This window comes from Erigeron canadensis, chromosome 3 (genome assembly GCF_010389155.1).
Source record: "Erigeron canadensis isolate Cc75 chromosome 3, C_canadensis_v1, whole genome shotgun sequence".
Classification (NCBI taxonomy): Eukaryota; Viridiplantae; Streptophyta; class Magnoliopsida; order Asterales; family Asteraceae; genus Erigeron; species Erigeron canadensis.
In genome coordinates, this window is record NC_057763.1 from 46794064 (window position 1) to 46806263 (window position 12200).

Sequence of the window (12200 nt, forward strand, 5' to 3'; positions counted from 1 at the left end):
AGCCTTGATTGACTGCATTTTAGAGTCAATGAAAGCATAACCGAAACCTGATGTTATTACCAATCTACAATTCCCTGATGAATTCCCTGATGAGTAACTTTGATAATGTTGACTTTGTAATTTTGACCCTGGAACTTTTCCAACTCTCTGGTTCATCCAATATCATTTTGTTTATATCGTGGTTGCCATCAAGGTAGGAAAACTATAGCTATCAGGAGGTTAGATTTGAGTTCTTTAAAGAAGATTTTATATCATTAGTTGTAACTAGTGGGAATTAGATAAAAACGTCAAAGCGAATATCTCAGTATTGAGGTAGTACTGAAGGAACAGTCTTCTTTTACTATACTACCGAGAAACGATTTGGTCATAATTTGAAATATGAATATGTGAATAGTATCCCAAACTGAAAGAGACTTGGTATTCGTAATCTATTAGATTCGGAATCCTATATACTTCAGCTAAAAAGGTATCCTGATAATGGCCAGAAGAGTTACTGCAGTAGGCCACTTATATATGGCATGCTTGTTTATCCTGATAATTTCGTTACAAGACAGCAGGGGCAGGGCATCTGATACATTGACTAAAGATAGTCCAATCTACTTAGGAAATACTCTTGTCTCTGCTAATCAGTTATTTGAGTTAGGCTTCTTTAGTCCAGGTAATTCCACAAAGAGATATCTTGGCATATGGTACAAAAATATCATTTCAAGGAAAGTTATATGGGTCGCAAACAGAGAAAATCCATTCTCGGTTTCTGACGAAAAGTGTAGCCTAAAAATTGCCAATGATGGGAATTTGAGAATCTTAGATGGTGAGCGTAACACTGTCTGGTCAACAAACGTAAGGCTCCAGTTCAATGAAACAATTGCAAAGCTTACAGACACAGGAGACTTTTGGCTTAATGATACCGTCTCGGGATCAATATTGTGGGAAAGTTTTGACCATCCCAGTAATAGTCTATTACCAGGCATGAAGCTTGGGACAAATGGGAAAACACGAGGGAACCAATTATTGACATCTTGGAAAAATGATGATGATCCAGCGTCTGGAAATTATGTAGTTGGACTTTCAGCAGAGCAGCCACCACAAGTTTTTATCTGGGTTGGTTCAAAGCCACACTGGAGAGGTGGGCCATGGGACGGAGGGAAGTTCATAGGTATACCAGAGCAGGATCCGGGTTACTCAGAATTAATAAGTCTCATCCCAGATAACTCACGAGGAGCATATCTCACGATAAACCTTTTAGACTCATCTGATTTCCGATGGCTTTATTTACAACCTCGTGGCGTGTTACAAATGAAATACTGGAATGATGATGATAACATGTGGGATTTTGGATGGGAAGCACCACATTATCCTTGTGATGTTTACGGTGTCTGTGGTGCTTTTGCAATTTGTAGAAACGACAAGTCTCCTATTTGTGAGTGCTTAAGAGGATTTGTGCCAAAGGCGGATGATGAATGGAGAAAAAGCAATTGGACAAGGGGTTGTGTGAGGCGAAGTGGGCTTTTGTGCGAGATGAATGAAAGTAGCATAGCTTCTAGAAAGACTAAGCCTGATCAATTTCAGGTTCTAAAATCTGTCAAGCTCCCAGATCATTATCATTATTTTCCAAACATGGATACTGATGCATGCCAGCGCTGGTGCTTGGGTAACTGTTCTTGCAAGGCATATGCCTTTGTGATCGGCATTTACTGTATGGCTTGGACAGAAGATCTCATGGATATCGAGCAGTTCTCGTTTAATGGGGAGGATCTTTTCTTACGCCTTTCTTATACCGAATCAGGTAAATGGCAGTTCTTTATGTTTCTGCAGGATTTTATTTGCCTACATGGCTACATGAGACTAACACAATTTTATAGGCAAAGAATCGAATGGAGTAGCACTTGCCATCAATCTCGCAATCGTAGGGCGTGAACTTTTAGGAGTTATAGTTGCCTTTGTGTTTTGTTTATACAGGTGTATGACATACAAAAAAGGTAAGAACATATCATTTGATCATTCTTGTTAATGTGAGCAAAAAAGAAGATTGCTCACACAGTTAGTTGTCTTATTGTCTATATATTAGGCTATAAAGGGTGTTCCGTGTCAACTAACTCATTTTTCATTAACTCTATATATTGCAACTATTTTAAACATGAATGTGTTATCCATGTGTGTCGATTGAAACTCACTATGCAGGAAGGAAAACCATGTTAAATCACCTACACTCAGAGGATGAAACTATTTCGATGGATATATTACAAGAAGTTCTTAACCAGGATTCTTTGGAATTGACGATATATGAGTTCAAACAGATAGTAGCTGCCACTAACAACTTCTGCTTCAGAAACAAACTTGGTGAAGGCGGATTTGGGCCCGTTTATAAGGTAATACTAATATACTTGTATTCACAAACTAGTTTATGTTATACATTTTTCAGACGATCCATACAGATCGAGAACCAACCACTCAACACATTATACAACTAAAAAACAGGGAACGCTAGATGATGGACAGGAAATAGCAGTCAAGAGGCTGTCAGTTGACTCGGGGCAAGGAATTGGAGAGTTCAAGAATGAAATAGTATTGATCTCCAATCTCCAACACAGGAATCTTGTTAAACTTTTAGGTTGCTGCGTTAAAGGAAAAGAGAGATTACTGATTTACGAGTACATGACTAACAAAAGCTTGGACACATTTCTCTTTGGTTAGTTTAAATTAACTTGGTTTTTTTGTTTAAACAATTTTCAAGCTTTTGATTATTTAGCTTGCTCACAAATTTATTATGCTTAGATCCTATAAAACGAACACAGCTTGATTGGGCAAAACGGTACAACATTATTCAAGGGATTGGTCGTGGGCTTATTTATCTCCATCGTGATTCTTGTTTAAGGGTCATACACAGAGATTTGAAGTGCAGTAATATTCTACTGGATGAGAAAATGAATCCCAAGATATCAGATTTTGGATTGGCACGGACATTTCAAATGACACATGAACTGGCAAATACTCACCGCATTATTGGAACATAGTGAGAAATCCTTTTTCCTCTGTAACACCGTGACTCTTTATATGCAATGTTTTAAACTCACTTAAGATACTACAAATATATATGTTGATTATAGTATATTGAAAATGGATTGCGATTCTTGTTTTTATGATAAAATGCAGCGGCTATATGTCACCTGAATATGCAATGGGAGGAGTTATTTCGGAGAAATCAGATGTTTTTAGTTATGGAGTAATGCTATTAGAGATCATAAGTGGCAAGAGGAACAATGAATTGATCAATCGGGAACAGACTTATCCTCTTGCACATGTAAGTATAATGTTTAACTTATAAAACCATACCAAATAAGTAACTTTTATGTTTTCATGTAAAACAAAATCATATATTTTCAGGCATGGAAATCTTGGAAGGAAGGAAGAGGAGAAGAATTTATGGATCAAGCATTGAGAGAGTCGTCATGTCTATCAGAGGGTCTGCGATGCATACACGTGGGACTTCTTTGTGTTCAGGACCTGGCTAAAGATAGGCCAACAATAACAGAAGCGGTTTCTATGCTTAGCGGTGAAATTGATCTTCCAGAACCAAAAGAACCGTTGTTTACTTTACAAAGGCTGCCCGGTACCAGCATTCGACAGGATGCCAATAGTATATGTTCTATAAATGCAGTCACTACATCCATGGCTGAAGGGCGATAGCCAGCCAGCCACGACAGATGGCACTTTGGAATTAACTATATTCAAAATTAATATATATGTTGAGATTTTGTTACAAAATTTCTTATAAAGTATTAGGAAAAAGCTCATACGCGTGTGTAATGATAACTCGATTATCTTAAGTAATTTTAGTGTCATCTGCCATTATGTGTAATAGTGGTTTATATATGATCGAGACTAAGGGGTTTTAGAGTTGAGCTCAAGTATGAGTCAGTGACTGCAAAGTGCATGTTCGTTAAAAATAGCTTGATATCCGTTAATATAACAGAGATCGAGGGGCAGTATCCCTTGCCAGGGTCAAGAATTATATTACCATTTGTCCTGGCCATTAATTCTTACTTCCTGATTGTTGAAGAGGTATGACTGTTAACTTGTAACAATTTTTAGCTGTTTTTCGAGAATAGTTGCAACCATTTATGAATCAAAGAAGTACAGAAACACGAACAGAATAGAAGAATCAATACTCATTAATTAATCATTCTGATTACAATACCAAATGAGTATACATGTTGAGAGTATGAGGTAATCTCTACTTAAGATATCATACCGACGACTATAATTGCAACAAAACCTTTTATTGAAACCTAAACCTAACAAATCAACATATAGGCTTAAACAGTTAAACATGAACAGGACCGCGTTGAGTGTCAGACTCAGACTAACTCAAGTCTGTGTTTCGACCTAGTCAACTCGAGTTTGACCAACTCAAGTTTACATCTTGAATTTATTTGAACTATGCTAGTGAGGATTGATAGCAAAAAATAAATAAATAAGAAAAAGACCTACACCCGTTTATCCTTAAAATTAATCGGCACAAACTAAAAGCTAAGGCTAATTACTTAAAAAATCCTTCAATATGAGTCTAACAACCCTTCGATATGAGTCTAACAAACTAAAAACTAAGACTAATTACTTAAAAAATCCTACCGCGACTCGTAAAAGTAAGAGAAAAACGAGTCATCCAGCGAGTCGTCTCGTTTCTGGTGTAAAGAGACTTGGCTCGTAAGAGTCTAACAACTATGGTCTATATTATAGGTTTAACTTCATTTCACTCGATCAAAAACAATCGTTAATTTTTATTGACAATATGTAAAATCTAAAGTATATTAATAATAAATCTATAAAAGAAAAGTGGCAAATTTGTTATTTTAAAGTTATTTAATGACAAATTCGAGTTTTTAAAAAGTTGCACATTCTGAATGCTCTGCAAAAATTTGAAATAGATCCTAATAATAAAAGCCTTCCTTCCTTCTATCCACTATTATTTCCCTAATTTGCACGGGGACGCCATCAACGGAGCGATCTTTTTGTTCACTAAGGTAAATTTTCATAGTTATTTATCGATCCGATATCTCATATACTAATCTTTACTCTAATTATTATGTGATTGCGTTAATTAATTGCTTACAGATAATCACTGCTATTAGGGTTTGTATTTTATTGCCTTCTGCTATTCCTTTCCTTTAGTTTGGGTGCATACAAATTATAACCGGAATTCTATTGTATGTATATAGCTTTTCAGATATTTTGTTATCTGCTATCGTGTATATATATACTCTTGCTGACATTGAAGTTGCCACATGGCTGTTAAAGCTACAATCAAATAGATACAATAGCATTATTTGAAAAGTTGTATGCTCACAATATATAAGTGTTTTTAAGGTGTATGCATACAAATTATAAACTCGAGACTTAGTTGAATGCATTTCCAAACACTAATCCTTAAATTCAATTACTACATGAAGTTATTAGGCCACTTTTGGGTTGAAGTATTGAACCGAGAAAAAAATAAGCATAACGAATAAAATTCCAAAGTACCCTCCTATATTCGTTACCGACCTTCGGTCATCGAGATAGTGACTCCATTTATAGAAAACATGTTTTCGTGTGTTTGCCCGATGCTGGTTCCGGATAGCCTTTGTAAAGTAAATAATGGTTCATTTGGCTCTGGTAGATCAATTTCACTGCTTAACATATAAAGGGCTTCCGTCATCGTTGGCCTATCTTTAGCCAAGTCCTGAACACAAAGAAGTCCCACATGTATACATCGCAGACACTCTGACAGGCATGATGTATTTGTTAATGTTTGATCCATCAGTTCGATTTCTCTGCCTTCCTTCCATGACTTCCATGCCTGATATATATGTCTTACTTTGTAAGAAACCATCAAAAGCTTTTTTCATGAAATTGATAAAGTTATGTGGTATGGTTATACTTACATGAGCAAGGGGATAGACTTGTTCACGGTCTATAAGTTGGGAATTTCTTTTGCCACTTATGATCTCTAATAGCACTACTCCATAACTAAACACATCTGATTTCTCTGACATTACTCCTCCCATGGCATATTCAGGAGACATATAGCCACTGGATTTAAAAAAAGGGAGATATAGTTAGCTTTTGATCAAGACACGTAACAGTTTGCCATCATATTGATGGAATAAAAGTTGTCAGACATTAGAGAGGAAAGAAAAATTTCTACTATGTTCCCACGATCCGATGAGTATTTGCCAGCTCTTGGGTCATTTGGAAAGTTCGTGCCAATCCAAAGTCTGAAATCTTGGGATTCATTCTCTCGTCAAGCAGAACATTGCTACACTTCAAGTCCCTGTGTATAATCCTTAAACAAGAATCACGGTGAAGATAAATCAGTCCACGACCAATTCCCAGAATAATGTTGAAACGAGTTGCCCAATCAAGTTGTGTGCGTTTCTTCGGATCTGGAGAAGAAGAAACTAGGTTGTGAGCGAGGTCAGTAAAAAGACACTAAATTATCTGCTGCCGAGAAATAGTATAACTGTATAACACACACACACAACCACAAATACACACATATCTGAATTTGATGTGTGACTGATGAAGACATGAAGTAAGAAAAACAGACTGACCAAAGAGAATAGTGTCCAAGCTTTTGTTTGTCATGTACTCGTAAATCAATAATCTCTCTTTCCCTTCAATGCAGCAACCTAAAAGTCTAACAAGGTTCTTGTGTTGGAGCTTAGAGATCAACATGATTTCATTCTTAAACTCTTCAATTCCTTGCCCAGAGTCACCTGACAGCCTCTTCACTGCTACTTGTTGTCCATCATCTAGAATTCCCTATATATTAATTTAATGTTTCAACGCTCTAATTCGGTTGCTTGGAAGTTGGAACATACATGACAAAAACTTGTTTGTCAATAGAAGTTTGTTATTACCTTATAAACTGCCCCAAATCCTCCTTCGCCAAGTTTGTTTCTGAAGCTGAAGTTGTCAGTGGAAGCTGTTATTTCTTTGAACTCATATATAGGCAATTCATAAGACTCCTGTGTGTGAACTTCTTTTTGAAGTGTGTCCCTTGAAACAATTTTATCGTGCGAATTGAGGTGATTTAACATGGTTCTCCTTCCTACAGAGACAGTTATAGACACATATGGATAACTTATTCATCTTAGGATAATGGAGATATCTAAGATATACCTTCTTACTTTTCTTATAAGTTGTCCATCTACATAATCCGAATATGAAACCACCTAAGAGGAGTACACCCCCTATGGTTGTAAGAGTGATGATGAGTGTTGCTCTTTTTGTTTCTTCACCTATAGAATTTTTATGAGCCATATAGCTAAATTTAATAATTAAGAAACTTAAATAAGTGAGTATATACCTCAATGTGAATTTGCACTTACCTGAATCCACATAAGCAAGACGTAAGTAAAGATTTTTTCCCCCAGTTGAGAACTGCTGGATATCAATAAGGTCTTGAGTCCAAACCATACAGTAAATGCCTTCTACATAGGAATATCCTTTACAAGAGCAGTTACCCAAACACCATTGCTGGCATTGGTTGGCATCCATGTACGGAAAAAAGTGATGATGATCCGGGAGCTTGATCCCTTTTAGCGCGCGGAACTTATCAGGTTTCGTGTTTCCAGAAGCTAAACTGCTTCTATTCCTCTCACACAAAAGTTCACTTCGCCTCACACAACCTCCAGTCCAATTGCTTTTGCTCCATTCATCATTCGACAGTGGTACAAACCCTCTTAAGCATTCACAAATAGGAGACTTTTTGTTTGTACAAATTGCAAAAGCGCCACAAAATCCATAAACATCACAAGGATTCTCTGGTACTTCCCAACTAGATTCCCACATGTTATCATCATCATCCCAGTAAATCAGCTGCAACACTCCATCAGGTTTTAAATAAAGCCACTGGATATTGGATAAGCTATAAACATCAAGGGTGAGATAGGCTCCTTCTTGTGAGGTCTGTGGTATGAGACTAATAAGATTGGAGTATCCAGCCTCCTGCTGCGGTATACCTATAAATTTTCCTCCATCCCACGGCCCACCTCTCCAGTAAGGCTTTGAACCATCCCAAATGAAAACTTGTGGTGGCTGCTCTGCTGAAAGTGCCCCTACAAAATTTCCTGGTGTTGGGTCGTCGTTACTTTTCCATGATGTCAATAAATGTTTCCCTTGTGTTTTCCCTTTTGTCCCAAGTTTCATACCTGGTAATAAGCTGTTACCTGGAGAATCAAAACTCGCCCACAAAATTGATCCAGAGGTGGTATCATTAAGAGAAAAATCTCCTGTGTTTGTAAGTATTGCATATGTTCCATTGGACTGGACATTTATGTTAGTTGACCAGAGAGTGGTGTTCTCTCCATCTAAAATCCTCATGTTCCCATCGTTTCCAATAACTAGACTAGAGTTAGTGTCAGAAACTGAAAGTGGATTTTCTCTGTTTGCAACCCATATAACTTCCCTTGCAAAAACAGTTTTGAACCATATACCAATATATCGGTTAGTGGAATTACCTGGACTGAAAAAGCCTAGCTCGAAAACTTGATTGGCAGATACAAGAGTCTGTCCTAAGGAGAGGGGACTATCTTTAGTCAATATATCTGTCGCCCAGCAGTGATGTAAAAAAATAAGCAGGGTATACAAGCATGTCATGCAGAAGCGGTTTACATCAGTAGCTCTTCTAGTTGCCATATCCATCATCCTTCTGCAGGTTATATCCTTATGATTTGGAGTAACATTCTATGAATTTCTTCTCTGTTCTTGGATTGAATAACTAATAATATTGTATGCTTTTTTCCTATTTGTAAATTCACACTTGATCTCTCTGACTAGACTTAATATTCTCACGAATATTGTTAGCATGTCATGTATAAAAAAAACACTGGAGAATAATGCCTGATATCTATAGGTTATCTCTTTAATGTCTACCACAATATAAAAAGTGTGATTTTGGCTGTGCCAAGGGCTACTAGTGCAATTTAATATATAGAGCCACTTTAGAACCACACGAAGTCACATGATGAAAGTAAATCTGTGTGAGGCTTCATTAGGGACAGGTTTATTGAAAAGTCTAAGTAGGAACTGGTTAGTCATTGTTTGACTCACAAATCATTTTACAAGACTGAAATAACTAGAATTAGTCAGCTGGTAGTTTATTATGAGTGAACTTCTGAATTTTGTGCTCATAGTCAGTATCTCAGTCGATCTTAATAACATTAAATTTTATTGATCTCTTATATTTACCGCATAGGTCAAAATCTTGAGAGTGTTGCTAAAATACCATATGGTGCATTACACTAAATATAGTATATATGTAGGCAACTAATTTGTTTAAGCATCTTGGACATCTTCTGTTGTGTACCCTTGACATGAAGCTGTTATCTTTCTTACAGTATCCGAGTCTAATAGTTGACTTTTCTGATTTAATTTTCAAGAACTTGAGCATAATGATAGCATGCATCTCTTCTTCAATAACCCCGAGAATAACACTGAAATAGCTTTTAGTTTCTCTGCTTCATTGTCATCCACAATATGGAAAGAATGACTTTGACGGCACCAAAGGTTCATTACTAATACAATTAATGATATTTATACTGTTAAAATCGCATAGATGCGAGTAGCAGTATTAGACGGGATGGTTATATTAAGTATGGTTTAAATATCTAATCTAATCATTCTTATTTATATTGGTATGATTGGTTATCAAGATAAAGAAAAATACACCCTGAATCCCATATTAAATAAAAATTTTAATTGGTTGACGTAATTTATGTTGTTACATTTGCAGTAGCTGTTCTTGAAGTTTTGAGTAGGGGGCTTAGTAATTTTTGTTCTATCACTATATATTGGGGATCAGAGCAATTATATATTTGTTAAATTTGTTAAAGTGTATACATTATTCATCTTGGATCCAATAAAATGCTATGACTAAATTTATCATATTCATTGATAAAATATATATTAAATCTTAATTAAAAGGTTTAGGTTAATAGTACTAGAAGGGTGAATAGTAATGGCGACGAAGAAGGGTGGCGGCGTTGGCTGTGACAACGGTGGAGTAGCGATGTGTAATATAGTTATTTTATGAGTTGGGAGAAATCTGTTATAAATAATTTCATTAAGGGTTTTAGGGGTATATTAGGTAAAAATATTTAAGTTAATGAATATAGGCGAGGAGTAATTTAGATATTTCAAGAGCTAAAAGCTAAAAAGTGGGGAATGAATAGTTTGTTTTATAAGGGAAGTATAGATATAGAAATATTTGTTTTTTTACCAACATATTAATTTAGTTTTCAGCTCTATTATTTGGACCACCAATTATATTTGGTTTTTGTTATTACCTCACTACCTAGTTAATTTTTATAGTTTTAGATATATCAACTTCATCACCAAAACTTTTATTTATTTATTTTTTCTCCACAAAGATTTTGTTTATTTCGCACTTACACTATCACAGATTCTATCTTTTTATGGTACTAAAGTTTTGGGTTTTTCATCTTTCGATGTGGGTTTGAATCTCCTTTTTACATTTGTAGGAGTGGATTACTATGGGTGATTTTTCAAAAGTTTTGGGTTCTATTCCGGGCATGCGTGGTTCAAGCTCCGCATACGGTCCAATTAGATGTTCTTGTGGTGTCTCGAACACTAATTACTAACTCACTGTTAAAAAAAAATTAAAAAAACTATCAAAAGTTTTTTTATTAGTAGATTTACAATTCATGGTAACCATGTTTTCCTTTCTTTTATGGTAATTATTGTCATGTCATTGTTCTGAACCTATTTTAAAGTTTATGTTCTATTGTTACTCCGGCCGATATAACTCGAGTTATAATATACATTATAACTAGTGTTCAGGTCCGTTTATTGACGGTTAGTCTGAAGATATATAAATTTTATAATAATTGTGAAACAAAAAGTGTATGACCAATATTACAACTTAATGAATACGAAAGTTAAAGAAACATATGAAAGTTAACTTCATATAAATAATGATTTCAGAATACCTTTTTTTTTTTACCTAACTTTAGTTAAATAAAAAGAGAAACAAAAGTGTATGACCAATATTACAACTTAATCAATATGAAAGCTAAAGAGAAAACATATGAAAATTAACTTCATATAAATATTGATTCTAGTTTACCTTTTTTTGTCAACTTTAATTAAATAAAAAGAGATCCAAAAAATGTATGACCAATATCACAACTTAATCAATATGCTAAAGCAGAGACATATGAAAATTAATTTCATATAAATATTCATTTCAGATCACCCTTTTTTTCCCCAACTTTAGTTAAAGAGTTAAATACAAGAATGGTCCCTGTGGTTTGTCACTTTTTGCAACGATAGTCCCTCTCTTGATTTTTTAGCAACCGTGGTCCCTGAAGATATGTTTCAATTGCAATGGCGATCCCTCACTAACAGAATCGTTAATTAGTGTCGTTAAGTTTTCCATGTGAGTAGCACATGTGGGGTATTAATGTCCTTCCACCTACACAAACATAGGGGTATTCAAAAGTATTTGTATCCAAACACGTTATTTAAAAATCTAATTAGATATTATTTGAAATGTCGAATATTCAATTTTCGGTTCGGGTTTGGATTTAGATTTAGGTAAAGGTTTTTGAAAACTTCGGATATTCGATTATCCAAAACTCGGATATTTGACTTTGGATATGTGTTTTAGATATTATGCCTATCATATCTTGAAAGTTTTAGATATTTCGGATATCCAAAACCTTTGGATATGTATTCGGATATTCAAATCCACTATCCGAAATTTTGAATATCCGTAATTCGGATAGCCGAATTTTAGGAAAAAAATAAGTATCCAAGAAAAAAAATATCTCAAGTATCTGAATTTTAGAAAAAAATAAATATCATAGAAATTGTAATATTATTAGATATTGAGACTAACGTTTTGGATATTTTCGGATATTGAAACTAGGATTTTTCGATATCTTTTAATATTTTTGAATATTTTCGAATTTAAAAAAAATGATATTGAAATCTAACCAAAACAAAATTCTAGATTTTTTATATATCCAAAATATCTGAAACTTTTTAAAAATCACTATCCGAATTTGAATCCAAAATTTATTGTATCTAACTTTTCATAGAAAATAGGATCGAATTTTCGGATCATGGTTCAGTTTCGGTATCCAACTTTTCGTAGTAAATATGATTGAATTTTCGGATCATGGTTCAGTTTC

General features: G+C 34.9%; 2 protein-coding genes and 1 long non-coding RNA gene across 3 annotated transcripts; 2 read left to right on the forward strand and 1 right to left on the reverse strand.

The window, feature by feature from the left end:
- The first annotated feature begins 477 nt into the window (after positions 1–477).
- On the forward strand, positions 478–3705 carry LOC122592256 (G-type lectin S-receptor-like serine/threonine-protein kinase At1g61370). The gene is made up of 7 exons (XM_043764447.1): positions 478–1786; positions 1863–1979; positions 2182–2369; positions 2479–2689; positions 2776–3013; positions 3154–3301; positions 3385–3705. The coding sequence occupies exons 1-7, from the start codon at positions 478–480 to the stop codon at positions 3685–3687; spliced, it is 2514 nt and encodes an 837-aa protein (XP_043620382.1). The 3' UTR covers positions 3688–3705.
- A 1128-nt stretch (positions 3706–4833) lies between these two features.
- Positions 4834–10805, forward strand: LOC122591259. Its single transcript, XR_006322686.1, has 2 exons — positions 4834–5024; positions 10527–10805. It is a non-coding gene; the product is annotated as an uncharacterized LOC122591259 (long non-coding RNA).
- On the reverse strand, positions 5383–8179 carry LOC122591258 (G-type lectin S-receptor-like serine/threonine-protein kinase At1g61370). Its single transcript, XM_043763496.1, has 7 exons — positions 7374–8179; positions 7173–7283; positions 6903–7093; positions 6594–6804; positions 6188–6425; positions 5925–6072; positions 5383–5839 (listed from the first exon to the last, which is right to left on the reverse strand). The coding sequence occupies exons 1-7, from the start codon at positions 7834–7836 to the stop codon at positions 5537–5539; spliced, it is 1665 nt and encodes a 554-aa protein (XP_043619431.1). The 5' UTR covers positions 7837–8179; the 3' UTR covers positions 5383–5536.
- Positions 10806–12200: the final 1395 nt, after the last annotated feature.

What these genes read in the sequence shown, in the direction of transcription:
- LOC122592256 (XM_043764447.1), top strand. Translation starts at nt 478, where the DNA reads ATGGCCAGAAGAGTTACTGCAGTAGGCCACTTATATATGGCATGCTTG. An exon ending in GTGTATGACATACAAAAAAG is followed by an intron (nt 1,980 to 2,181) that starts GTAAGAACATAT and finishes CTCACTATGCAG; the next exon opens with GAAGGAAAACCATGTTAAAT. An exon ending in GATTTGGGCCCGTTTATAAG is followed by an intron (nt 2,370 to 2,478) that starts GTAATACTAATA and finishes ACTAAAAAACAG; the next exon opens with GGAACGCTAGATGATGGACA.
- LOC122591258 (XM_043763496.1), bottom strand. Translation starts at nt 7,836, where the DNA reads ATGTGGGAATCTAGTTGGGAAGTACCAGAGAATCCTTGTGATGTTTAT. An exon ending in CTTGGACACTATTCTCTTTG is followed by an intron (nt 6,426 to 6,593) that starts GTCAGTCTGTTT and finishes CTTCTTCTCCAG; the next exon opens with ATCCGAAGAAACGCACACAA. An exon ending in AAGTCTATCCCCTTGCTCAT is followed by an intron (nt 5,840 to 5,924) that starts GTAAGTATAACC and finishes CATATATATCAG; the next exon opens with GCATGGAAGTCATGGAAGGA.